General features: G+C 44.6%; 1 protein-coding gene across 1 annotated transcript; it reads right to left on the bottom strand.

The window, feature by feature from the left end:
- PHAX (phosphorylated adaptor for RNA export) lies at nt 1–26,119 on the bottom strand. The gene is made up of 5 exons (XM_040344620.1): nt 25,919–26,119; nt 15,190–15,791; nt 13,023–13,143; nt 3,233–3,316; nt 1–431 (listed from the first exon to the last, which is right to left on the bottom strand). Exons 1-5 carry the CDS (start codon nt 26,024–26,026, stop codon nt 171–173), a joined length of 1,176 nt encoding a protein of 391 aa, XP_040200554.1. The 5' UTR covers nt 26,027–26,119; the 3' UTR covers nt 1–170.
- Between the last annotated feature and the right edge of the window lie 501 nt (nt 26,120–26,620).

Raw genomic sequence — 26,620 nt, 5'->3', positions numbered from 1 at the left:
TACAAAATCAAAACTTACCCCAAAAAAACTGAGGCACAATTTAATAAGCAATGCCATTACTAATTTCAATCTACACTTAACTGGTAAATTTTGTAAATTCTGCAGCAACAAAGAGTCTCACATTTGTACTAGCAAATACACATTTGTGCAAAGTCCTAGCAATGCTCCAGTTAAAAGGTTTCCAAGTCATGGGAATTGTCAATCTCAATGGCATCTTCAGGGTCTAATTTCATCTCTGGGGTTTCATCATCAAGAGAAGCTAAAGCTTCATTTGTGTCACTTGCAAAAGTCTCCCTTGATGTATCATCATGTTCTTGAAAGTTAAGGCTTTTGATGGCCTCCTTGGCCTTCTTCCCCAGTATGTGACGTCTCCTTTTCTTTGCAGCCTTTCTACTCTCACATTCCTTCTGGTTTTCCACGTAAAATATCTCCTTTAGAGCAAACGGAAAAAAAAAAAGTTAAAGGAAAAACTAGAACAGTTTGCGTTTTTTTTAAGCCAACAAATTAAACACAGCCTTATACATATTAACGTAATATCTTTCCAAGTACCTCATTTTGACATCAGCCTCCTGCAAGTCCTGTGGAGAGTGGCACAAGTGGGTTTGGGGCAGGGGAAGAGACCTGCAAGTAAAAGTGAAACCTGCAGTGTTCCTGTGGTTTCTCATGGACTTCTATTAGATCGCATGTTTTGGCTGTACTTCGCCATTAAATCACCTAACCACCCCATCCTTGTGAGCAAGCCACTCTGTTATCAAACATTTTGAGGAGGTGTGTTGTGTTTCTTAACCACTTCCAGACCTTAGGTGTTTTTCAGATTCGGTGTTTGCAAGACTAAAACATTTTTTTCTGCTAGAAAATTACTTAAAACCCCCAAACATTATATATTTTTTTTTTCTAACACCCTAGAGAATAAAATAGTGGTCATTCCAATACTTTTTGTCACACCGTATTTGCGCAGCGGTCTTACAAGCGCACTTTTTTTGGAAAAAATTCACTTTTTTGAATTAAAAAATAAGACAACAATAAATTTGGCCCAATTGTTTTATATATTTTGAAAGATAATGTTACGCCGAGTAAAATGATGCCCAACATGTCACGCTTAAAAATTGCGCCCGCTCGTGGCATGGCGTCAAACTTTTACCCTTAAAAATCTTGATAGGCGACGTTTAAAAAATTCTACAGGTTGCATTTTTTGAGTTACAGAGTAGGCCTAAGGCTAAAATTATTGCTCTCGCTCTAACGATCGCGGCGATACCTCACTTGTGTGGTTTGAATACCGTTTTCATATGTCGGCGCTACTCGCGTATGCGTTCGCTTCTACGCGCGAGCTCGACGGGGCGCTTTAAAAAAATTTTTTTTTGCTTTTCGCATTTATTTTTATTTATTTTAGAATTTTTAACACTGAAAAAAAAAAAAAAAAAAAAAAATTATCACTTTTATTCCTATTACAAGGAATGTAAACATCCCTTGTAATAGAAAAAAGCATGACAGGTCCTCTTAAATATGAGATCTGGGGTCAAAAAGACCTCAGATCTCATATTTGGGCTTAAATGCAAAAAATAGAAAAAAAATAAAAAGTCATTTTTTCAAATGACCAAAAAAAAAATTTGTCTCTTTAAGAGGCTGGGCGGGACTGACGTTTTGACGTCACTTCCGCCCAGCCGAGCTATGGGGACGGGCGAAGGAGATTTTTCCTTCAGTCCCGTCCCCGCTCACCAGCCGACAGCATCCGATCGCCTCCGCCGCTACCGACGGCTCCGGTAAGCGGCGGGAGGGGGGGGGGCCCCTCTCCCGCCACCGATAACGGCGATCTCGCGGTGAATCCGCCGCGGAGACCGCCATTATCGGATTCCAGACCGCGCACCCTAAAGATGGATACCTCGGTTGTGACAGCAGCTGCTGCCGTTACCGAGATATCCGTCTTTAAAAATAGGACGTACATCGTCGTGCGCAGGTCTGGAAGTGGTTAAATATGATTTTATATAATCAGACATAACATTACATGGGACAGTCTGTTTAGTAGTTGGTCATAGAAACAGAATTCAGATTACTGTCAGGTTTGGCTTGAGTGGACACGTTGCAAACAAATGCTGTTGGATACAATGGTAACAGATACCTTTGTTGTATTCAGTCGACAGTTTGAACAGGCTATTGTCTCTACAGCTACAGTCTCAAACTGAAAGCTCCAGAGATGTCCGTTATTGTTATGGTAAATAACCTAACAACCAACATATAAAAAGGGATTTCTGCTTTAAACACGAGGGACTTCATCATGTATAAGAACCACGGACAGTCTGTAAGACCAGAAGCCTCTCATGCTTTAAGACCAGAAGAGGAAGAATCTGTACTAGCCAAGAAGAAAGATACCCGATTTCCAAAGCAACTGCCAACTGAGTCCTTGTTGTTAAAGGAGATCACGAACACACAGTAACCGGATTTAAGTAACTTTTACTATGCAGAGACCATAGTTTCTGCTTGTTTGCTAGGCATCTTGCTTGATATATATGTCAGCCTTGCACTGTATTCCTAATATTGTAATAGTTTTGTATGTAGAACATTTTTGTTAAGTAAAAGCACATTTACACACTGCAGAGGTCTCAGCTTCCTTGCTTATACTGCAAAGTAACCTTGCTAGATAGACGCAAGCAAACAAGGAGAAGATGGTTCTTTGGGTGGAGGAGCCCAACGTATAAACGTGTTTTTTTTCCACACACACACACTTCCCCACAGTATCTTTAAAAAGGATAAGTTCACATTTTGCAATAAAAATAAAAGTACATTTTTTTGGAGCTTGCAAATCCTTGCACCAGGGGAACTTCTCCCCATACTGTGGTCTTAGTGAGTGGGGGGAAAAAAAAATACAAATTTGCACTGCGGCTGCAGCATAGGGATAGGGGTACATGTTCCACCCTAAAAACTTGAGGAACATGTACCATGTTCCCAAAGTTGAACTCATCCTTTAAAGCGATTTAAAGTGCTAAACAGTATAAAATACAATAGAGGATGCAAGACACCTTTGCGCATCTTTATAATGGTCTCAATATATAAATGGTTCAAGTTCTCCCACAGATAGATATGGTGGATAAATTATGAGTTAGGACGTTGGTTGCATCTTAAAATGAAAATGATTTAACTAAAATAGTTTTAGGTGAAATTATAACTCTGGCCCACAAGCCCTATAAATAAACGTAATGGATTTTTTTTTCAACCCCAATCTTAGCTATGTACATACCTTCACTTGATCTGATGTAATACTTGGCGTGTTTTTTAGAAGATTTAAATAGACGCCGCCAGGTGTCCTCCGCCTGCTTCCATTCTGTAACCAAACCAAAAAAAGATTCTTCTTAAGACAAAACTAGGGTAAAGTATACCTGTGGCCAGACTATGGACATTAAACCATTTGCATCGTTAAAAAGCAGTAAAAGATCAACTTAAAACAAGAATACACTAACCTCTCTAGCTGCTTTTAATATGAAGTTATTTATTCTCAAACATCTCAATACAGACTAGAATCAGGTTTCAGGCCGTTTCTAATTGATAACACCTGCTGGTTGTTTACATGAGAAAGCTGGCAGCATCTGAAAGTTGAAAATAAATTCTCTACAATGCTTAGATGGAGATCTGGGCACAGGTTCATTTGATGGAAATCAACCCAACCACATGATAAAATGAAGGGTAACATTTTAAGATATCATTGCTAACTTGAAATAAAAAGGTGCAAGCGCCAAGGCCGTCAACCTGAGCCTGGACTTCCTAGTGAGTTACTTTAAAGTAGGGTTGTCCCGATACTGAGCATTTGCGGGAGTAATTGTACTCCCGCAAACGCCCCCGATGCCAGATCCGATACTACCCCCCCCCCCGCAGCATACCGCAACGCCCCCGCCGCCTATTTAATCAGTGTGCGGAGAACATTACAGCTTTCATTTGAATAGCTGTCTGTTCCGCGTATAGACACTCCCCCTTGCTCGGGATTGGACGGGTGATCTGTCTATCAAAGTGCAGATCACTTGTCCAATCCCGAGCGAGGGGGAGTGTCTATACGCGGTGCGGCGGGGAACAGACAGCTATTCAAATGAAATCTGTAATGTTCCCCGCACGCTGATTAACTAGGCGGCGGCATCTAGGTATGGGGAGACATGGCTGCATTCGTGGGGGGACATGGCTGCATTCGTGGGGGGACATTTAAAAAAAAAAAAAAAAAAAAAGTATCGGTATTCGGTATCGGCAAGTACTTGAAAAAAAGTATCGGTACTTGTACTCGGTCCTAAAAAAGTGGTATCGGGACAACCCTACTTAAAAGTGATTGTGAAGGTTCAGTTTTTTTTTTTTTTTTATAAACAAACATGTCATACTTGCCTCCACTAAGCAGTTCGTTTTGTAAAGAGTGTCCCAGATCCTCCTGTTCTGGGGTCCTACGGCGGCTGTCGCGGCTCCTCTCTGCAATAGATAACCCCCTCTGGGAAGCTCTCCCCCGAGGGGGTTTACCTCCTTGCGGATTGGCGCTCCCATGTCATACACTTGGCGTCCATACCCGCCGAGTGTAGGACTCGGCCGCGCCATTGGATTTGTTGGACAGCAGTGGGAGACAATGGCTGCGCTGCCATCAATCTATCCAACGAAGAGCCGAGAAGCCTTGGAGAGAGCGATGCGGGATCACGCCCCTGGAAATTCGGGGCTCAGGTAAGTAAAAACGGGGGCTCGGGGAGGCTGGACACTGCGAGGTGTTTTTTCACCTTAAAGTGGATGTAAACCCAAAAAAAAAAACGGAGTTAGGCTTACCGGTAACTTTTTCCAGGACAGCCATGAGATATAGCTCCTCCCTCCGGGACAGGAAACACATTCACCCCAATTATAAAAGGCGGTCCTCCAGGCCTCTTCCTCAGTACTACCAAGAATTCCTGAAGGCTCTGAAAGACACAAATTACTAACACACCGTCAGTACATACATCCACTTCCAGTTAATAATAAAAACACCGGGTGGGAAGCCAGGCTGTCCTGGAAGACTCCTGAAAAAAGAGTTACCGGTAAGCCTAACTCCGGTTTTACCCTTTCGTCTTCCAGGACAGCCATGAGATGATTGGCAAGAAACTTACTTATCAGGGTGGGGCTACTGCTTGGAGGACCCTTCTGCCAAATGCCTGATCCTTTTCAGACATCAAGTCCAGGCGATAATGCTTGGCGAAAGTAGTATAACTTGACCATGTTGCCGCCTTGCAAATCTCTTCTGGTGAGGCACCGGCCCTCTCTGCCCATGAACTCGAAACAGCTCTAGTTGAGTGTGCCTTAACAAACGGGGCCTGTCTGCCCTGTGACTCATAAGCCTTTCCTATTGCCATCCTGATCCATCTAGCAATGGAAGATTTAGACGCTTTTTGTCCCTTTTTACTTCCCGAAAAATTCACAAAAAGAGAATCAGACTTCCTAAAACCCTTGGAAGCTTCTAAATAAATTAAGAGGCATCTCCTAACATCTAATGAATTTGGGGATGCTACCTCAGAGCTTGAGGTGGAACAAAAAGAAGGTAGGACGATGTCCTGTGTCCTGTGAAATTTGGATACCACCTTTGGGAGAAAATTGGGATCGGTTTTCAAAATAATTCTATCCTCAAAAATCAACAGAAATGGCTCCTTAATGGAAAGAGCCTGAAGCTCACTCACCCGTCTGGCTGAAGTGACTGCCACCAAAAGTACTGTCTTAAGCGTAACCCATTTAAGGATGGATTCCTCCAGAGGTTCAAATGGACTCTCTGACAGTGCCTTGAGCACCAAAGAAAGATCCCAAGAAGGACAGGCTGTTACTCTCGCTGGCCTCGATCTTGACAATGCTTTGAAGAAACTTAACGAATGGGTTCTGCTGTAGGGAAACCTGTAGAAAAATACTAAGAGCTGCCACCTGCACTTTTAAGGTGCTAGGAGAGAGCCCTAATTCCACCCCAACTTGCAAGAAGTCTAAGATAGCTGGAATCCCAGGTTGGTCCAAACCCTGTTCTTTCAACCACGAACAAAATCTCTTCCAGTATTTTGCAAAAATTGCTCTTGTTACTGGCTTCCTGCACTGCAACAAGGTCTTTATGACCCTTTCAGAGAAACCCTGTGCTCTTAATAACTGTTCCTCAGAAACCACGCAGTTAGGCTTAGTCTGTCTACCTGTGGGTGCAGAATTGGACCCTGTGAAATCAAATCCTTCCGGATTGGAAGGTGAAATGGGGGGAGAACGCTCAGTTTCTTCAAAATTGCAAACCAGGGTCTCTTTGGCCAAAAAGGCGTGATTAAAATTAGGTCTGTTTCTTCCGTCCGAAATTTTTGAAGTACTGCTGCAATCATCCTCACTGGAAGGAAAGCGTAGCAGATGTTGAACCTCCAAGGACCGGAAAAGGCATCTATCCTTAAGGCCTGGTCTCTTGGGTGTATTGAAAAGAACTGGGTTACCTTCCTGTTCTGTTCGGAAGCAAAAAGATCTACCTCTGGAAGACCCCATCTCTGTGTTATCTGAGAGAATACCTCCTCGTTCAGGGACCACTCGTGCTGCCTCAGTGGCTGGCGACTTAAGTAATCTGCCAGAAAATTCTGGGTGCCCTTTAGGTGGACAGCTGTTAGCGAAGACAAGTTGGCTTCCGCCCAGGAGAGGATCCTGCTGGATATCTCCTGAAGAGCAGGACTTCTTGTCCCTCCCTGCTTGTTCAAGTACGCGACAGCCGCTGCGTTGTCTGTGCGAACTTGCAGGTGCCGTCCTACTATGCTTCTCTGAAAGGCCTCGATCGTCCTTAGAATCGCTAAGAGCTCCCTTTGGTTTGAAGAGCGACCTGCTTCTGAGGGAGACCAAGCTCCCTGAGCTACTTCCTCTTCCAGGCGGGCTCCCCATCCCCAGGCACTGGCGTCTGTAGTTACTATTCTTTCCACCGGTAAGGTCCAATCTAGACCTTTGCTCAGATTGTGGTGTGTCCGCCACCACCACAGTGTTTTTTTTACTCTGCCCGAGATTAGGATCGGTACTTCTAAGTCCTGGCTTTGACCACTCCAGAGACGAAGCATAATTTCCTGTAATGGACGTTGGTGAAACCTTGCCCAAGGAACTGCTGGGAAACAAGATGTCATGAATCCCAGCACCCTCATCACTTCCCTGACCGAAGTCGACTGATTGGACTGTAACAGGGCTACCGCTTGATTCACTTTGGCAATCTTCTCTTCTGGGAGATAAATCTTTCTCTCTACCGAAGAGATCCTGTACCCTAGGTACACGACCTCCTGGGATGGAATCAACTGTGACTTGTCCTGGTTGATAATCCATCCGAGTGAGGAGAGAAAATCCTGTGCTATCTGCAGATCTTTCTCTAGCTGTTGAACTGATCCTGCAACAAACAGTAGATCGTCCAGATATGGGATCACGGTGATCGCTTTGTCTCTTAGAGGGGCAAGGGCCTCTGCTAGAACCTTCGTAAAGATTCTCGGAGATGATAGCCCAAAGGGGAGGGCTTGGAACTGGAAGTGTTGGATCCTTGCATCCACCCTTACTGCCACCCTGAGAAATCTTTGGTAATCTGGGTGTATGGGAATATGCAGGTAAGCATCCCTGAGATCCAGGGTTGCCATGTAACACCCTGGGAACAGACATCTTGTTACCGTAAAGATCGACTCCATTCTGAACCTTTTGTACTTGACAAATTTGTTCAGAGGTCGGAGGTTCAGGATCATCCTGAATTTTCCCGATGGTTTTCTTACGATAAAGACATGGGAATATACCCCCTGTCCTTGTTCCTCCTGGGGAACCTGAATTAGGACTCTTTGATCCACTAACTCTCCCAGAGACAGGAACAAGGCTTCTGCCTTTGCCCTGTCCCTGGGCGGCTGAGTAACCATAAAGCTCAGGTGAGGCAGTGACGTTAACTCCAGCTTGTACCCGCACTTTATCAGATCTAATATGAACGGGCTTGAGGTTGCCTTGGTCCATTGCGGGAGGAACTGCCCCAACCTTCCTCCCACGGGGACACCGGCGTCACTGGGCCTTTGGGGTGGATTGAACAGGATTCCTCCTCTTCCACGACCCTTCTGCCCTGCCCAATGTTTTTTGGGCTGACCCTCTCTTTTGGTTCTGCCAAAAGCCTGATCCCTTGAAGCCTCGAAAAAAACCCTTTCCTTCTGTCTTTTTCTTCTTTTCAGGAAAGGCCTTTTTCCTGTCTTGAGTTCGCTCCAATGCCTCCTGGAGGCCGGCCCCGAACAAGTGGTCTCCTGAAAACGGTAATCCGCACAATTTCAATTTTGAGGCGGCATCGCCAGCCCAAGTTTTCAGCCACACAGATCTTCTGGCCGCATTAACCAGAGCTGCTGACCTGGCAGCTAATCTTACTGATTCTTCTGAGGCATCTGCTAGGAATCCTACTGCTTTAATTAAAAGCGGAAAGGATTTCAGAAGCTCCTGTCTGGAGGTACCAGCTAAAATGTGTGCTTGTAACTGAGCGAGCCAACACTCTAAATTCCTAGCTACACAAGTAGCCGCGAGAGCTGGCTTTAAACCTATAGAGGAGGCATCCCACGCTCTGTTTAACAACAAATCTCCCCTCTTGTCCATTGGATCCCTCAGGGAACCCAGATCGTCAAAGGCCAGATCAGTCTTTCTTGACACCTTGGCCAAAGGGGCATCCAGTTTAGGAACCTTGTTCCAGGGATGTGATACATCCGCTTCAAACGGGAATCTCCTTTTAAGGCTACCAGAAAAGAACGGTCTTTTCTCAGGTTGTTCCCATTCACGCAGAATAGTATCAATTAAAGATTTATGAACCGGAAAAACCCTGGTTCTGTTAGCATTTCCTTGATACATAAGGTCATGCTTTGAGAGTTGAACCTGTTCTTCTGGGATTTCTAACGTATCATAAATAGCGTTTAGAAGATCCCCAACATCGTCCAATGATAACTTGTATCTAGACACCCTGGAGGAATCCTCTTCCCCTTCTGAATCAGATGCTGAGCCTGCCTGGGAGGAAGCAACTGATCTAGGAGTCCTCTCCCTACACTCTTCTTCCTCCTGAAATTGAGGTAAAGAAGAAGTACTAGAGGCTCTAGGTAGGGACGAGGAAGGACCCTGCATCTTGTCCATCAGACCTTTAAACGACTGAAAAGTAGATGCAATCTCATCCTTCACAGATGACAAAATCTGGTGACAAGTGGTTACTGCATTATCTTTAACCAAACTATTGACACACTCGGGACATAACGGCTTTTCCCAATTAGAACTTAGCTTTGTCCCACACACGGCACATTTCTTTCTAGGAGGCTGGTTCTGAGATTTGTCATGGGCCTTAACCTGTTAAACAAAAGCAGACAAAAAAGAGACCTCATTATAACCTGGCCAAAACCCTATTCACCACTGTGAAGGTTCCTAGAAAGTGCCTACCCTCCACCATTAGGTTCACCACCAAGGGGGGGTACTTGGGCCTAGTAAGACGCCCGCCCCCCAGAGTAAGCCATGTGCTGTCACCAAGCTTACCTGAGAGGCACCGGAGCCTGTTGAACCTGGATCCAAATGAGCCACTGCTGCCTCCATGGTTCGTGGTGTCCTTGTTCAGCGCTCCGAACACATACACCAGCGCCGGGTTCCCTCACTGCACCTCCGCGCCCTTTTTTGAAACCGGAACAACGTTTCCGGGCGCCCCCTGATGACGCGCTTCCGCCGGGGAATACGACACTTCCCCTCCTTGGAACGCAGGAGCCCCGCCTCCCGCTGGCGAATCCGGAAGGATCCTTCCACCGCACGTGGCCTGCTGGCGTCTCTCGCCTTACCGCTGCCAGGGGATGCTGCAGCCTGGGGGACAGAGCTCCTCCGTCACCCGGGGTCCAACTCTCGCCGAGTCCTGGCGGAGGCGAGTACAGCTACACTCTCTACCCCTAGGGCCAGAGGCGTGCTGTTGGGAAAAGAAAAAAGGTACGTTCAGCTCTAAAAAAATAAATAAAAAAAAAAACATTCCCAATGTGCTCCTTCCCATCCGGCAGGAAACACAAAAAAAATGAGGAAGAGGCCTGGAGGACCGCCTTTTATAATTGGGGTGAATGTGTTTCCTGTCCCGGAGGGAGGAGCTATATCTCATGGCTGTCCTGGAAGACGAAAGGGTAAATTTTTTTTCTTTTTGATATCACAATGTAGAGAATAATATTTCCTATCATCTGTGCCCAGTCTTGCCACACAGAGTTAATCCAGTGCCGAGCAATCCTCTTTTTATTGTTCAGTGGAATAAAACTTTCCTCTAAAAAGCAAAGTCCGTTCCGCCTCCATGCTTTAAGTGACAGGTTATTTACATATCTCATGCACTAGCCTGCAGAACATGCACAGTTTCTGTAAACAGTGCACAATTCAAATCACCCTCCCTTCTAGCTATCACAGAATTTTCTCCTGTGTTTTGATTAAATGTTTTGAAAACAGGAGGTGAGACAGAGTTCAATGTCATGATGAAATGCTGCAGTGAACAGACATCAGAATATACATAGACAAGTGATTAGGGGAGATATATTTAGTACAAGCTTGAGTGATCTTCTTCTTATTGTTATATTGAAGTGTGTGTGTCTGAGGTCACCTGATCACAGATGCAAAATTCCTATATTACCTGTGCGACATCGCAAGTGATTCGCACCGCACTGCTGTTCAGATGCGATATCTGTGCGATGCGATTTCAGCCATACAAACTGTATGGCTGAAATTGCATCTCATTTGGACCAAACACGCACAGGGCCCTTTTTTTGGTCCACAACAGTATCGCATAGGTGTTTACACCTATGCCATCCGTTTCATGTCCTAACTGTCAGTTCGCAGTGCAATATGGGAGCTGTAATGGGGGTGTCATTATCATTGTATGACACTCTTAAGCAGTTCGCATATGGCAGTGTGAACTGCCATGCGATTTGTGTGCGATGTGGGAACCCGCAGTGGATTCGCAGGGTTCCCGAATCACACCAGTGTGAACCAAGCCTTGGTGGGAGCAGTCAGGTGACATTTGTAGGCTGTATGCTTTGAGGCTTGGTTCACACTGGTGCGATTCGGGAACCCTGCGAATCCACTGCGGGTTCCCACATCGCACCCGACTCGCACGGCAGTTCACACTGCCATATGCGAAATGCTGGGGAGTGTCATACAATGATAATGACACATTTCAGCTCGCATATCGCACTGCGAACTGACAGTTTGGACATGAATCGGATCGCATTGGTGTGAACACCCGTGCGATTCTGGTGCGGACCAAAAAAAGGGTCCTGTGCGTGTTTGGTCCGAATGTGATGCGATTTCAGCTATACAGTTTGTATGGCTGAAATCGCATCACACAAACATCACATGTGATCTGAACAGCAGTGCGATGCGAATCACAGGAATGCGTAGGGTACAGAGGTGGGTAGTACGTGCAGGATGGTGTCAGGATAGTGGACAGTGTCAGATCATTTTTTTTTATTTTACAATTTAATATTTTTTGTTCCCAAAAGGTTTTTTGGGACTAGTGGATTTTTTTATTTTTATAATTTTTTACAATAACATTTTTTTTTCTTCTTTTTTTTTACATTTTTGTACTATTGATGGGAGGGTGGGGTTTTATTTTTTAAATATATTTTTTCACAGTGCTTTTGGGAAAGGGGGTGGGGGGACGGTGTCAGTGGGGTAGTGGACGGTGTCAGTGGTCTTGGGGCTCTGGACCGTGTCAGTTGATTTTTTTTTTTTTCATCTTTTTTTTTTCATTTTTAGCAGTCCTGTGGGGGGCGTTGGTGACATGTCAGAGGTCTAAACAGAGACCCCTGACATCTCCCATTTGAGACAGAGAAAGGGACAGAGGACATTCATTCCCCAGTCCTTTTCTCTGCACAGAAGATGAATGAAGGGAAGACAGCGTCTCCCCTCCATTCATACACTGAGCAGAGTAACACACAGGTTATTCTGCTCAGTTCTCACAGGACACACAGCGCTCGGTAACGAACGCTCTGTGTCCCGTCCAGAAAAGAAAGGAGCTGGTAATTGACATACCAGCTCCGCACAGATCACCCGCTCGCCCCCGCAGCCCGAGACAGAGACAGAGACAGAGACAGAGACAGAGACAGAGACAGAGAGAGAGAGAGAGAGAGAGAGAGAGACCGCAGATGCGGAGGAGAAGGAAGACAGGGGGGGGGATGTGAACACACGGATGAGCAAGGGTGCCGAGGTGGAAAAAGACACAGGTGGGGGGGGGGGGGGGCATGGCGCTGAAGGACGCTGAGGACAGTCAGGGATGATTGTGTGTGTGGGGGGAGGGGGGTAAGCTGTGAACACAGATTCACTTTTCAGGTGAAAGCCCCGGGAGGGAGAGAAGCAAATGAACAGCCATGCAGGGAGGATCGGTGCTCACAGCCCCCCCCCCCCCCTGCACAGATAATCCCTGACTGTCACTGGATATGTGTACAGCACTGACAGGGGGCCGTGAGCGTGCTCTGTTTTTACAATGAATGCGCTTTGCACGCTCTGGCAAGGGGAGTGTAGAGGTGGGCAGGGCATCTGCTGACATCATGACCCCGCCCCACCAAGCGCCGATGACAGACCCACCCACTGCAATTGCCGTTTTTGGGGGCTTCTAACTAAGATTCGGGACACATTTGACTGGTAAGGATACATGCAGGAGCCAGGAGGCATGCATCGCCTTATAGATCAGCACTATGGCAGTAGTTTCTAATTGATGAAAGTGGGTTTACATCCTCTTTAATGCATAGGATGCATTAGGGTGAAAAAAAAAAACAAGGGTTTACAACCCCTTTAACGCAGACTAAGCATTCAAGACAGATGTGTACACTTTTCAGGCCTAATTTACTGTATGCTTACTCCAGGTTAGTAGAAACAAGTAGAAAAGGCAGTTGGGAGGAAGACAGCCCCAAAGTTCGAACCACTAAAAAAAGTCAGAGGTTTCCCTATAAACTGCTGGCCCTGTTACCAGTCCTTTAACCCTGAACTAGAGAACTTTCCACTTTTCATTCAGCAGGGTTGGACAAGTTGCAATTTTTATACAAAATATACTTGTTGAATCTTACCAAAATAAAGAGCCCGCCATTTTGTTCCACCTCGGCAGTCTCGATTAGGAGTTCAATCGCCTTTTTGGTGCCAATGTTTTTTACAACTCGCTGGATGAGATCTGCTTTAGGTTCACGGAGCCTGCAAGATAAAGGGGCATGTATAAAAAACAGTCTGTGTGGCATAGGCATTCATAGTGGCAGATGTTTCTGTGTGGAGAGCATGCACACTGCATGCTCCCAACACAGTGACTGAGCTAGAACAGACAGCTCCCATCTCTGGGCATGAAGACTCGGCTAGCAAAAAAAAAAAAGGGGGGGGGGGTTTGGGGTAGCCTCGGTTCACACTAGATGAGGTGCGAATTCCACAGCGCATCAAAAATCAAACCTTTAATGTGAGCCAATTGCGGAGAGTATGACAAGTTAGTGACACCCGGATATAGATTTGCAAAACGCTGCGATTTGCAGAATCAGATCACATGAGTGTTCACACCCATGTAACTAGATTCTGGTGCTGACAAAAAATGGTCGTGCACGAGTTTGCTGTCCATACGGTGTGATTTGAGCTATACGAATCAATGGCTTAAAAATCGCAACGCAGAGACACTGCATCAGTGTGAATCAAGGCTGGAAGTTAAAGTCTTAAGGCCGTACACTGTAGAATTTCTTGTTCAGGTCCAACAGCTGACAAGTCTGTTGATTCCCCATCACCTCTTGCTGTCAAAACACCTGAACACTGGCTTTTTTTCTATCCAGCCCTTTTGATTTTCAGATTGAAAGATGCTGGGCAGGAGGTTTTTCTTTGGGCCAAGTACAGCCAAAATGACCAGAGCGGAATGTCCACATACACACCACCCATGACCAAAAAAAAAAGGCATCATTCCCTTAAACCTCACTCAGCCAGGGTTCACACTAGTGCAGGCCAAACACTGCAAGTGATTTGCACAGGAATCGCACCACATTCCATCTGGAATCACATGCGATGTCTGTGCGGCACGATTTGAGCATTTTGTATGCAATGAGATTGTGACAATTGCACTGCTTTTTGCAATCCGTTTCAGGGTCTCGATCCAACATCGACACCCATCACAGATCAAATGGACACCATGTGATTGCTATGCAGCGTGATGCGATGAAACAGAATCTTGTGCATTTCCCACATTGCATCAGTGTGAACCAGGGCTCACTCAAGGCCTCCATTCACCCAATAAATAATCTCTGAATACAGGCAGGTGTCCCACACAGCTGCTTTATTGCTTCTGCAATCTCTAGTTTCTACAATGTCACAACTGCTGGGACCCTTGGAATCTAAACTAAGAAGGTTTTACAGTAAATGTATGTTGTCAAGTAGCCCACAAATGGACTTTAGTCCTATTCTGTTGTAATCCAATAAATGGATTATAATGACACTATAAACGGTTACCATTTGTCCTTATTTACATTTTTGCTGCATTTTGTATATTTCTGCTTCTGCGCCTCTCGTTCTGTGCTGCTGGCTCACAATGGTGCCTGATCTCAATCTGCCTGGCAGTGCAGCTGCCACAGAGATAAATCAACTGCAACAATGACAAGTGGCAGAACTTCTGCGCACTTTCCTCTAAACCCCAGTTGAGAAACTGATCTAGACGTTTCTTTCCCAGCCCAACTGTCCCTGGCCACCCCTTTTATTCATTGGGTTTCAGTTTTTTCAAATCAGAGGGTCAACATTCCATATTGATTTTACCTAGAGCAGTCAGCATGCATATGTCAACTCCATCAAAAGGAACATCCATCAATTAAGGTATTTTGATTCTTGCAGAATTCCTCCCATAGAGTCGACTGTTTGCATTGGGACTGAGGTTTTTTGACAACAGTACTGAGGAAGAGGGTTGAGATATTTTCAAGAAACTATGTACAGCACCATACCAACCAACCATTTTATGTCTGCATTGTAAAAAGACACGTGCACACCAAATGCGGTGCGAGAAAGGCTCATTTTGTGTGCATTTCCCGCACTACAGGTGAATCTGCCCTTGAGGGGTGTGCCGGTGCCAATTAAATGTTAATGGCACCCAAAAACGCATATCACATACGCAGCATGTTTGCACCCACCAAACTGCATGGCACCGCAATACCATGCAGTTTTATGTGGCGTGTGCTTTTACTCCATGTATAATAGCAAATTTAACAAATACAATTTAGAACCAACCTGTGTGCTATTTCATCAGACACTTTGTCTTCTGGATCATCTGCGGTTATTTCATATCTGCCTTTAAAGTCCATTTCTACTTTTTCACCAAGCCTATCTCTCACAGGTCTCTTCCTCTTTAGGTGACCATTCTCTTCTTTTGGCACACGTTCCTTATCTTCATTCATGTACTCATCCAAATCTTTGTCTAGTTTTACCTTCTCGCTTTCACTTTCTTTTGTCATCAATTTCTTGGCTAGGACATAATTGTAAGTCTCTGACTGGCGGCTCATATCGAGCAGACCATCCATGTCCATAATTCCAAGTTCAGTAGCTACAGCCTCTTGCGTCTGCTCCTGAAGCACTGCCCCCCATATATTATTCTTTGTACTTCTCACCTGCTTGTTCTGTATGGGAGGAGCTGAGGCCAATATTGGTCTTGGTATTACGGGAGGAGGATGGGAAGACTTCTGGCGTTTACGTTTCCATGGAGAACCCTCATCTGTATCAGAATCAGAAAAGCTGTCATCGCTAGAATCCAACCCTTTTATATTTCTGTAAGGGACACTGGAAGACAGAGCTGCATCGTTTCTGTAGTCACCAGCTCTGGGCAAACCAAGTTTCTGCAAATAAACAGATATAGAAAGTAAGGAGTTTGAAAACATTTACAGAAATAAAAAGGTTGGACAAAGGTCTAGGATAGCTAAGGGTGTACCCATAGTTACATAAAGCCCTCCAACTAAAGCACGCCAAAGTACATTATGCCTTAAAGTGACACTAAATGATATCCCTATTCTCCAAAAATAATCCATACATATGAACTATTTTTTTTTCAGAAATTGTGTGTTCCTTGCAACAACGTCTATGAGCTCCCGAACATTTTAATTTCCCTTGCGTTTGTTTGAAACTAGCAGTGCATGTTCGTTCATTGCCCTGTACATACTGCATATCCCATCGTTCATAGTCACTAGTCCATCTGAGGACCAAGCAAGAGAAGGTGACCAAGTGCCGACATACAGTGGGACCATGGAAAAAGAACGTAGCCACCCTCTAACAGAAGTTGTATCACACAAACACCAAAAAAAACACACACACACACACACACACACACACACACACACTTTTACAGTAAAACTTTGGCTGTATTTGCACTACAATTCAATGGCACTGGATACATAGCCAATAGGTTATTCTATAGGGGGGGGGGGTCATATACCTCCAGCAAATAACCCACGTGCAAGGTCCTAAAGTTTGCATTAGCTTTCAGTTGAGCTTTGCATAATTTTGCACCAACACAACCACTACTGCAAAGTTTGGTCTGAACCTCCCCACTGACATTCACTAATCTTACAAATGGACACATAGCCTAGGCAACCTTAAAGGAGGTGGAGATCTACCTGAACATGGGAGAAATCAAAGATCACTGGGCACAGTGTTGCCTCCTCACACCTAATTTAAATATCTATTTGCCATACTACAGTGTCACAATCATGTGTTTAACCCTTTTGAGACCTGCGCTGTAGACGAGACGTCCACAGCGCGGCTCTCAAGTGTCGGGTGGAGGTCCTATTTGCATTCCCCGTGCGCGCCTCTAGGGGCACGTAGCGGGGAAAAACTGTGCCCGGCGCATCTCTCTGAAGCCATTGCGCGTGCCTGGCGGCCGCGATGTGCGCCAGGTGCCCGCGATCGTCGGTGACACAGCAGGATGTGGAGCTCTGTGTGTAAACACAGAGCTCCACGTCCTGTCAGGGAGAGAGGAGACCGATGTTGTGTCCCTTGTACATAGGGACACAGCATCGGTCACCTCCCCCAGTCAGTCCCCCTCCACACACAGTTAGAACACACCCAGTTTACACATTTAACCCCTTCACTGCCAGTCACATTTATACAGTAATAAAAGCATTTTTATAGCACTGTTCACTGTGTAAATGGTCCCAAAATAGTGTCAAAAGTGTCCGATATGTCAGACGCAATATCGCATGCCTGACAAAAAAAAAAAAAAAAAAAAAAACAACAATCGCAGATCGCTGCCATTACTAATAAAAAATAAAAATAAAAGAATCATAAATCTATCCCCTATTTTGTAGGCGCTATAACCTTTCAATATACGTTTATTGCGATTTTTTTTTTTTTACAAAATATGTAGAAGAATACGTATCGGCCTAAACCGAGAATTTTTTTTTTTTTAAATTGGGATTTTATTATAACAAAAAGTAAAAAAAAAAAAAAAAATTCCAAAATTTTGTGTGATCAAATACCACCAAAAGAAAGCTCTATTTGTGGGAATATATATATATATATATATATATATATTAGTTTGTGTACAGCATTGTATGACCGCGCAATTCTCATTCAAAATGCGTCAGCGCTGAAATCTGAAAATTGGTCTGAGCAGGAAGGGGGTTTAAGCGCCCAGTAATAAAGTGGTTAAATCAGGTGTTGAGAAGTCAACATATCGCTTCCCCACTTGTCAAACACACTTGGAATGCTTTGCAGAGGAGCAGCAGTACCTGCCACACTTGTGAATAAGCTCTTAGTTGCATTCAGCAGCGGCACCCTTAAGGCTTGTCAATGCGTAAAGTTAGGGGTGGTGGTAAAACGTTGTGGCTGAGTCAGTTTTTCTTCCCCAAGCCCTACACCCTCTAGCTGCTGAGCCAGCAGCCAAAAAGGTGTACATATGCTGCAGCAGGAATTAAGCCCTGTTGCTTTAAGTGGGTGCTACCACCTGCCAATTACGACCCATGCAAGTAAATGGTGCCACTCTGCAAGTGCCCCACATCTGCATGCTTCTGAAGGGTCCAGGGGTTAGAGCAGGTGGTGAGAAAACAACGCTGGCTGATTTATTCCCTTGTTTGATGTACTACACAAGGTTGTAGGGCACTTTCAGAGAGGCCTCATTCACTTGAACGGGTGATGCTTGGCAGGCGTTACACACAATTGGGCTAACATTGCCGTTTTTTTTTTTTTTTTATTCATTAAAGGGTATTTTATTTTTAAATTGCATATGAAAAAACGCTGTGCAAATACAGTGCAATATTGCAACAACCACCATTTTATTCTATAGTGTCTGTGTTTAAAAAAATAAAAATAAATAAAAAATGTAATCATGTTTGGGCGTTCCAAGTAATTTTCTAGCAGAAAATTATGATTTTTTTTACTTGTAAGCAACAAATCTCAGAAAAGGTTTGGTCTTTAACTGCTTAAGGACCGGCGCACAACATTTACGGCGACAGAATGGCATGGACAGAGAAATGGGCGTACAGGTACGTCCCCTTTAATTTGCCGCCGGGTGGTGGCGCACTCGCGACCCTATCGCAAGCACTGTGCTCGCGGTACCCGGTGTCCCGCGATCGTGTCATGGAGCTGAAGGACAGGGAGATGTCAGTGTAAACACATCTCCCCGTTCTTCATAGTGGCATATCACAGATCGAATGTTCCCTCTCATCGGGAGCAGCGATCAAGGACGTGTCACTCCCTAGGACAGACTTAACCCCTTCAGCGCCCCCTAGAGGTTAACCCCTGCAGCACATTAGTGTGAAAGCAGCAATATTATATTATGCCCAGTGTACCGATTAGGGTCGTCCCGATACCACTTTAAGACTGAGTACTAGTACCGATACTTTTTACAACTAGTTTACCAGATTACAATTAGGGGTGCAACGGATCAGAAAACTCACGGATCGGATCGATCCTCAGATCAGGAGTCACGGATCGGATCATTTTTCGGTTCAGCAAAAAAGACTAATCTTGTTACACCCAACAGAGTTTTAGATTTCACAGTTATTTTCAACACAAAACGGAGCTTAAATACAGAATATGTAAATCTGACGGACTGTTTACATGTTACATTTTAAAATCCGCAGCAAACCTTACATGCTTGCTAATGTGACAGAACACCTCTGATTTTCACATTAAGTTAAACATTAATATCAGTGATGTTCTGTCACATTAGCAAGCTGCCATTAAACGCAGCTATTCACAAAAAAAAAAAAAAAAATCTATTTGTTTTTTACCAAAAAACATTTATCAGAGTACATATTGGCCTAAATATATGAGCGACGCAGTACCGTATCGCAAAAAAATGCTCTGGTCAGGAAGGGGGTAAATCTTCCGAGGCTGAAGTGGTTAAATAGGGACCTGGACAATGCCATACAGTGTGTGAAGCAGAGGGACTATCGGTGCCGATACATATCGGCAGAAAATCGTGATTTTGGGGCCATGCCGAAACAACAGAAATCATCGCCGATATCAACCCACCTCAGAGCCGGACTTAATTACCATCCGTACGGCTCATTTCCCCTGCTCTCGTCGCAGCCAGTCACTGGTGATTTGGGGGGGGAGAGGTGCCCATAGAAGAAGTAAGGAGGAATGGATGGCATGCACAGCACACACACAGTCTGCTGCTGGTACGAGCATTTCGTCACATCCCGTCGCCCCCCCCCGTTGTGTGCTGGGAACACTCGGCTCCCAGCACACAGCGGGAGCCAATCAGCGGGCACAGCGCGACTCGCGCATGCGCCGTAGGGAACCCGGGCAGCAAAGCCGGAGCGCTTCACTTCCTGGTTCCCTCGCCGTGAATGGAGGGGGGAGCAGCAGGGTGACGAGCGATCGCTCGTCCTCTGCTGTGGACGCCGCTGGACTCAAGGACAGGTAAGTGTCCTAATATTAAAAGTCAGCAGCTGCAGTATTTGTAGCTGCTGGCTTTTAATATTTAAGCCCTCTCCACCCCTCAAGATCCCCTCACAGCCCCGTGTGATTGTTCCAGCACGGCATTCCAAGCAGGCAGGTTAGGGAGAGGGGAAAGTGGAGAAAGTGAGTGAGAGGAAGTAACAAGCTGAACACACACGGCTTCGTTTCTCACCTCTCTATACAGTGCACTTGTTCCCGATCCCTCACCTAACATTATCCTATCTGTAGAGCAGAGGCTGGCCGTTCCCCCTTCCAGACACTTACTGTGTGATCACGGTGAGTCGGTGACACATACATCGCTTCTGTCGGCTGCTCCAGGGGAATTCAGTCCCATACTGTGAAGGGTCACTGGCAAGCACACGGTCTCCACTGGGGTGGAGCAAGATGGCCGCCGCTCCGGAGCTAGGCCGAAGCGGGGGACTTTCCAAGGCTCAGCGGATCGTGTCGATCCGAACAGGGTGAAACATTCGGATCGGTGACGATCCGTTGCACCCCTAATTACAATGTTTCAGTTATGTGAATGGACCGAGTCAGTGATCACTGACTGTACATTCCGAACAGTAAGGAGTCGAATTTACAGGCATCCTGACAGATCGAGGGGGTGGAGGAGCAGCATGGAGCGGGACCGCAGTAAGGAGCGAGAGCGCGGCATGGAGGGGGACATTGAGGGAGTGAGACTGCGGCATTTGGGGGGAGACAAATGCTCGGTATCGATACTAGTATCGGGACAGCCCTAGTACCGATTCATACTGACCTGAAGATCTCTTCTTTCCTGCTGCTGGCACCACTCTGGAGACCGCTAGCTGGGATAAGAGGCGGAGTGCAGTTGGGATCACACCGCATGAAATGGGAGCCAGGACTACAGGGGAGGCATTGCATTCTGGGCTTGCTGACCCACCATTCCAGAGCATCAGACCGTGATCTACAGGTTCTTGACCCCCGTCCTAGGCTTTGCACAACCAATAGATGCTTTGCCTGTATCCCCCCCCACGGAGACCCAGTCATTGTGTACTTAAAGCGGAGTTCCACCCAAAAGTGGAACTTCCACTCATCCGAATCCTCCCCCCCCTCCGGTGCCACAAGTGACAGGTATCCTTTCCCACTTCTGGGAGTCCGGGCCACAGCCGTGACATCACCCCGGAGCTCCTTCCTCCTCCCCCAGCCACCGGGCCAGTAGGAGAGAGGGGCAGGGCCTTGTGCTTGCGCAGTAGGGTTCCCGGTGTGAAGCCGAAAGGCTACACTGCCGGGTTCCCTTAGCACCAATGGCGGCGGCATCAACCGACAGTTGATGGAAACAGCAGTGGGTGCCGACATTGCTGGACTCCAGGACAGGAAAGTGTCCTATTATTTATTTTAAATAGGCCAGCAGCTGCAGTACATGTAGCTGCTGGCTTTTCATTTTTTAGGCAGAACACCGCTTTAACCCACCACTTTTTTTCTAATAGTAAAGTAAAACTTTTAAAACTTGCCATGTGTACACAGATGTGCACGCGTTTCTATCTTAAACCACATTACCGTTATTAAAGATGTTAACAGACTACATTTTGCACACTCATGAACACTCTGCAAGACTGTGCCTCTATTCTCATACAAGGCTTTAATACATCCGCTTACCAACTTTGTGGAAAATATCCATGTTTTCAATTAGTGGAAGAAAAAAAAAAATAATAATTTGAGAATCAATTATATATATTTTTTTTTTCAATCTCTCTCACTCTGTAAAAATGTTAAACATTTGCATGTCAAAAATAAAAAAAAATAAAAACACGATTTCCCCCCCCAATTAGATTTTTTCCTATGATCCTCAGCATCATCTAGTGGCCTTAATGTGGTATTAATTGAGGTATATTAGGGGAAATATTGCATTATAACCAGTAGGACGGGTGCTGACGATCATAAGAAACAATTATATTAAAAAGAAAAAAAATATGGGTATTTGTCATTGGGACTGTGTGAATGTTTGTCACTTTTTTTTACAGAGATTGTTTTCTTTTAATAGGTCCCCTAAAATTAAAAAAAAAAATTTAAATCAATAAAACTATATCCGTAACGCGAGTGTATTTTAGCTTGTTCCCCCCCCCCCCCCAATAAAACATTACTACACTATAGGACATGGCTCGACAAACCCCGGGCGCCAGGTTGCAATTGCGACTAGAATTAGTGACCTGGCGCAGCACAGCTGGGGTACCCTGTCTCTGTGCGCACCCCAAAACACACGATCGCGTCGGGGCTTCTGCAGTCTTTTGGCTCCTTCTGGAAACTGGCGTCCTCTTGTGGTGGTCGTTGGTATGACAAGACAACCAGCAATGCTAATGAGATTTCCCTGCCTATTTCCATCTCCTTCCCTTTACTTAGAAGTTAGAATAAAAAACATATATAAATGTTTGAGGGTTCTAACACCCTAGAGAATAAAATAGCAGTTGTTGCAATACTTTCTGTCACACCGTATTTGCGCAGCGGTCTTACAAGCACACTTTTTGGGGGGGGAAATTTTTTTTTAATAAAAAAATAAATAAATAAGACAACAGTAAAGTTAGCCAAATGTATTTTATATTGTGAAAGAGAATGTTACGCCGAGTAAATTGATACCCAACATGTCACGCTTCAAAATTGCATCCGCTCGTGGAATGGCGACAAACTTTTACCCTTTAAAATCTCCATAGGCGACGTTTAAAAATTTCTACAGGTTACATGTTTTGAGTTACAGAGGAGGTCTAAAATTATTGCTCTCGCTCCACCAATCGTGGCGATACCGCACATGTGTGGTTTGAACACTGCCTTCATATGTGGACGCTACTCACATATGCGTTCGCTTGTGCACGCAAGCTCGGCGGGACGGGGTGCGTTCCTGGCTCCTAACTTTTTTAGCTGGCTCCTAGATTCCAAGCAAATTTGTCAAGCCCTGCTAAAGGAAGCCACTTTTTTTCCCATTCAATGGGTAACCTTTTGGGCCAAGTTACCACCTACTGAGGCACCACTAGGCTGCACTGATGAGAAGGCACTAATATGTCACACTGATGAGCAGGCATTGAAAAGCATTACCGATTGGGCTACATTGTTCATCAGGGCACTGATAATCAGCACCCAGATTACCTGTACTTCCGTGTTTGCACGCGATCTGCTGTGATTGGACTCTTTATCCAGATCGGGGGTCGCACCATGTCCAAGCAACAATATGTATTCTGTTACATGTATTTGGTAAAAAAATAAAATAAATCCCAGTAAGTGTATATTGTTTAGTTAGCGCAAAAGTTAATGTCTACAATCTATGGGGAATAAATTGGAATTTATATCATACTATTATTATACAGGATTTATATAGCGCCAACAGTTTGCGCATCGCTTTACAACATCAGGGAGTATAGTTACAATACAATTCTATACAGGAAGGATCAGAGGGCCCTGCTTGTTAGAGCTTACAATCTAGAAGGGTGGGTCAAGTGGAACAAAGGGTAGTAGATGTGGTAGTAACGGCGGTGATCAGTGACTTATAGCAGTGCAGCAGACTTTCAGAATTTTTGCAGGAACCAGCAACACGAATACAGTAATGAGTGATAAAAATATGTACTGTCCATGTACTAATGACACTGGCTGGGAAGGGGTTAACCTCTAGGTCAATCAAAAAGGGTTAAATGTGTGCCTTATGCTGGCCATACACTCTACGAAAAATCGTCCGAACGAACTTTCGAAAAACGAACGTTCGGTCGTGAGCGCAAACGATAGTGCCATCATGTAATGACCGATAAATTGTTCAGTGGACATAAATAAAAAAAATGTGGGTGTTTTTTTTTTTTTTACATATACCTAGTGCAGAAAGTTTGGGCGAGAAACCTTACGATTTATCGGTCGGCAGAAAATTTCCAAATGTGTCCTTCGTTTTTTCGGCTCAAAAACGTCCCAACCATTATCGATTTTGTGCCCATTAACTGGCCGAAAAGCGAAAGAACTGTCTGACCGACCGAATTTCGGCTGAATTTTTGTATAGTGTATGGCCAGCATAACCAGTGTTTGTGTGTACACAGTGTGCTGCTTTTACCAAGAGAAAGGACACAAAATACATGACCCACCCCCCCCAATCACAATGGAGCTTTGCCTTGTGCCTCTGCCCGACAATCGTCAGATGCTAGCAGACATCCATTGCCTGGCTCATGCTGTAAATACACACAGCAGAAACGGCACGCTCACACAGAATTACATAAAATGTTTACACATATTATATAATATATATATATATATATATATATATATATATATATATATATATATATATATATATATATATTTCTGCGCAGAACGGCTGCACTGTGGGGCAGTCGGAAAGTGGTTAGAGTAGTGTAGTGCTGAATAGCAAAAAAAAAATTGCCTGGTCATGAAGGGGGTAAAACCTTCCGGAAGTGGTTAAAGTGACACTAAACTGTGCCAAAAAAAAAAAAAAATAATATGTATGGTTTCTTAACTACCTCAATACTGAGCCAATTCTGACACTTCTCTTATACATGTAAAAAGCGATATATATATATATATATATATATATATATATACACACACACACACACACACACACACACACACACACACATATATATATATATATATATACACACACACACACACACACTTAAGCATAGACGCTAGAGCATAAAAAGGCGGCCGTACAATATTTTATGTCACAGTATTTGCACAGCGGTCTTTCAAACACAATTTTTTTTTTTTTTTTTTTAAATACACTTTAATAAAAAAATAAAGTTAGCACAATTTTTTTTGTATAATGTGAAAGATGTCATCCCAAGTAAATAGATACCAAACATGTCACACTTTAAAATTGCGTGCACCCATGCAATGGCCACAAACTACGATACTTTAAATTATACATGGGTGAAGCTTTAAAAGACTCTGCAGGTTACAAGTCTGACAATAGCAGCGATACCTCACATGTGTGGTGCTGTTCACATATACGTGGGGACTAACGTGTGCATTCGCCACTGCATGTGAGCATGGGGTGATGTAAAACAGCTCAATCATTGGCTGGTGTAATATAGCTGCTGGTGAAAAACACAGAGGAGGAGAAGCCGGGTGTATATATATATATATATATATATATATATATATATATATATATATATATATACACACACACACATATATATATATACACACATACATACACACACACAAAGGAGGACAAGTCAGGTCCCTGTACATAAGGGAGGACAAGTCAGGTCCCTGTACATAAGGGAGGACGAGTCAGGTCCCTGTACATAAGGGAGGACGAGTCAGGTCCCTGTACATAAGGGAGGACGAGTCAGGTCCCTGTACATAAGGGAGGACGAGTCAGGTCCCTGTACATAAGGGAGGACGAGTCAGGTCCCTGTACATAAGGGAGGACGAGTCAGGTCCCTGTACATAAGGGAGGACGAGTCAGGTCCCTGTACATAAGGGAGGACGAGTCAGGTCCCTGTACATAAGGGAGGACGAGTCAGGTCCCTGTACATAAGGGAGGACGAGTCAGGTCCCTGTACATAAGGGAGGACGAGTCAGGTCCCTGTACATAAGGGAGGACGAGTCAGGTCCCTGTACATAAGGGAGGACGAGTCAGGTCCCTGTACATAAGGGAGGACGAGTCAGGTCCCTGTACATAAGGGAGGACGAGTCAGGTCCCTGTACATAAGGGAGGACGAGTCAGGTCCCTGTACATAAGGGAGGACGAGTCAGGTCCCTGTACATAAGGGAGGACAAGTCAGGTCCCTGTACATAAAGGAGGACAAGTCAGGTCCCTGTACATAAGGGAGGACAAGTCAGGTCCCTGTACATAAGGGAGGACAAGTCAGGTCCCTGTACATAAGGGAGGACAAGTCAGGTCCCTGTACATAAGGGAGGACAAGTCAGGTCCCTGTACATAAGGGAGGACAAGTCAGGTCCCTGTACATAAGGGAGGACAAGTCAGGTCCCTGTATATAAAGAGGAGAAGTCAAGTCCTTGTATATAAAGGAGGCCACATTGCGCACTAAACCAGGCCCTTTGGCGGGAACAGAGCTCAGCCCGCCCATACACTGCCGGCTACCTGCTGCGGTGCTCTGTCCCCCGACACCTTCATGTCTGTATCCGAGCCGCTCAGCTCTCCATCCTCCAAATCTTCATCCATCATTCCCCGGGTGGCCTCCAGCGCCATGACACTGAAAGGAAAGCGGAATAACGTCAAGAGTACGCACACTACACATTACTTCCGGGCGAGAACCGGGAGAGCGCCGACCACGCCTCACTGCTGCGGCACTATTACAAGTACTACGGTACAGCAGGCGATGCATGGAGCGGCTCCTTTATTCTACCGTATTTCCTGTACTCCGGATGACAAGACACATCAGGCATGCGTTATAACATGAGAATGCACATAGCTAGCCCTATACTGTACCTGTGCTGTTCATTTAAAAATATATGTTTATATATCTATATAGATACATAAATATATCTATCTATCTATATAGATTTTTATATATATATATATATATATATATATATATATATATATATATATATATATATATATATATATATATATATATATATATATATATATATATATACCACCTGTATTTATATCTATATAGATAGATGTATAAATATATAGATTTATATATATCTATGTATATATATATATATATATGTATGTATATAAATATTGCAAATATATATTTAAATAATAACTATATGTATTATAAAGCTTCTCAGAAATAAAGATGATCAGCATAATGTTAACAGTTTATAA

This window comes from Rana temporaria, chromosome 1, assembly GCF_905171775.1.
Source record: "Rana temporaria chromosome 1, aRanTem1.1, whole genome shotgun sequence".
In the NCBI taxonomy this organism is placed as follows: Eukaryota; Metazoa; Chordata; class Amphibia; order Anura; family Ranidae; genus Rana; species Rana temporaria.
Note: the sequence above shows the minus strand (reverse complement) of the source record. Positions and strands in the feature narration are given on the sequence as shown.

What these genes read in the sequence shown, in the direction of transcription:
- PHAX (XM_040344620.1), bottom strand. Translation starts at nt 26,026, where the DNA reads ATGGCGCTGGAGGCCACCCGGGGAATGATGGATGAAGATTTGGAGGAT. An exon ending in TCTGATGAAATAGCACACAG is followed by an intron (nt 13,144 to 15,189) that starts GTTGGTTCTAAA and finishes TTTATCTTGCAG; the next exon opens with GCTCCGTGAACCTAAAGCAG. An exon ending in ATGGCGGGCTCTTTATTTTG is followed by an intron (nt 3,317 to 13,022) that starts GTAAGATTCAAC and finishes GTTTGGTTACAG; the next exon opens with AATGGAAGCAGGCGGAGGAC.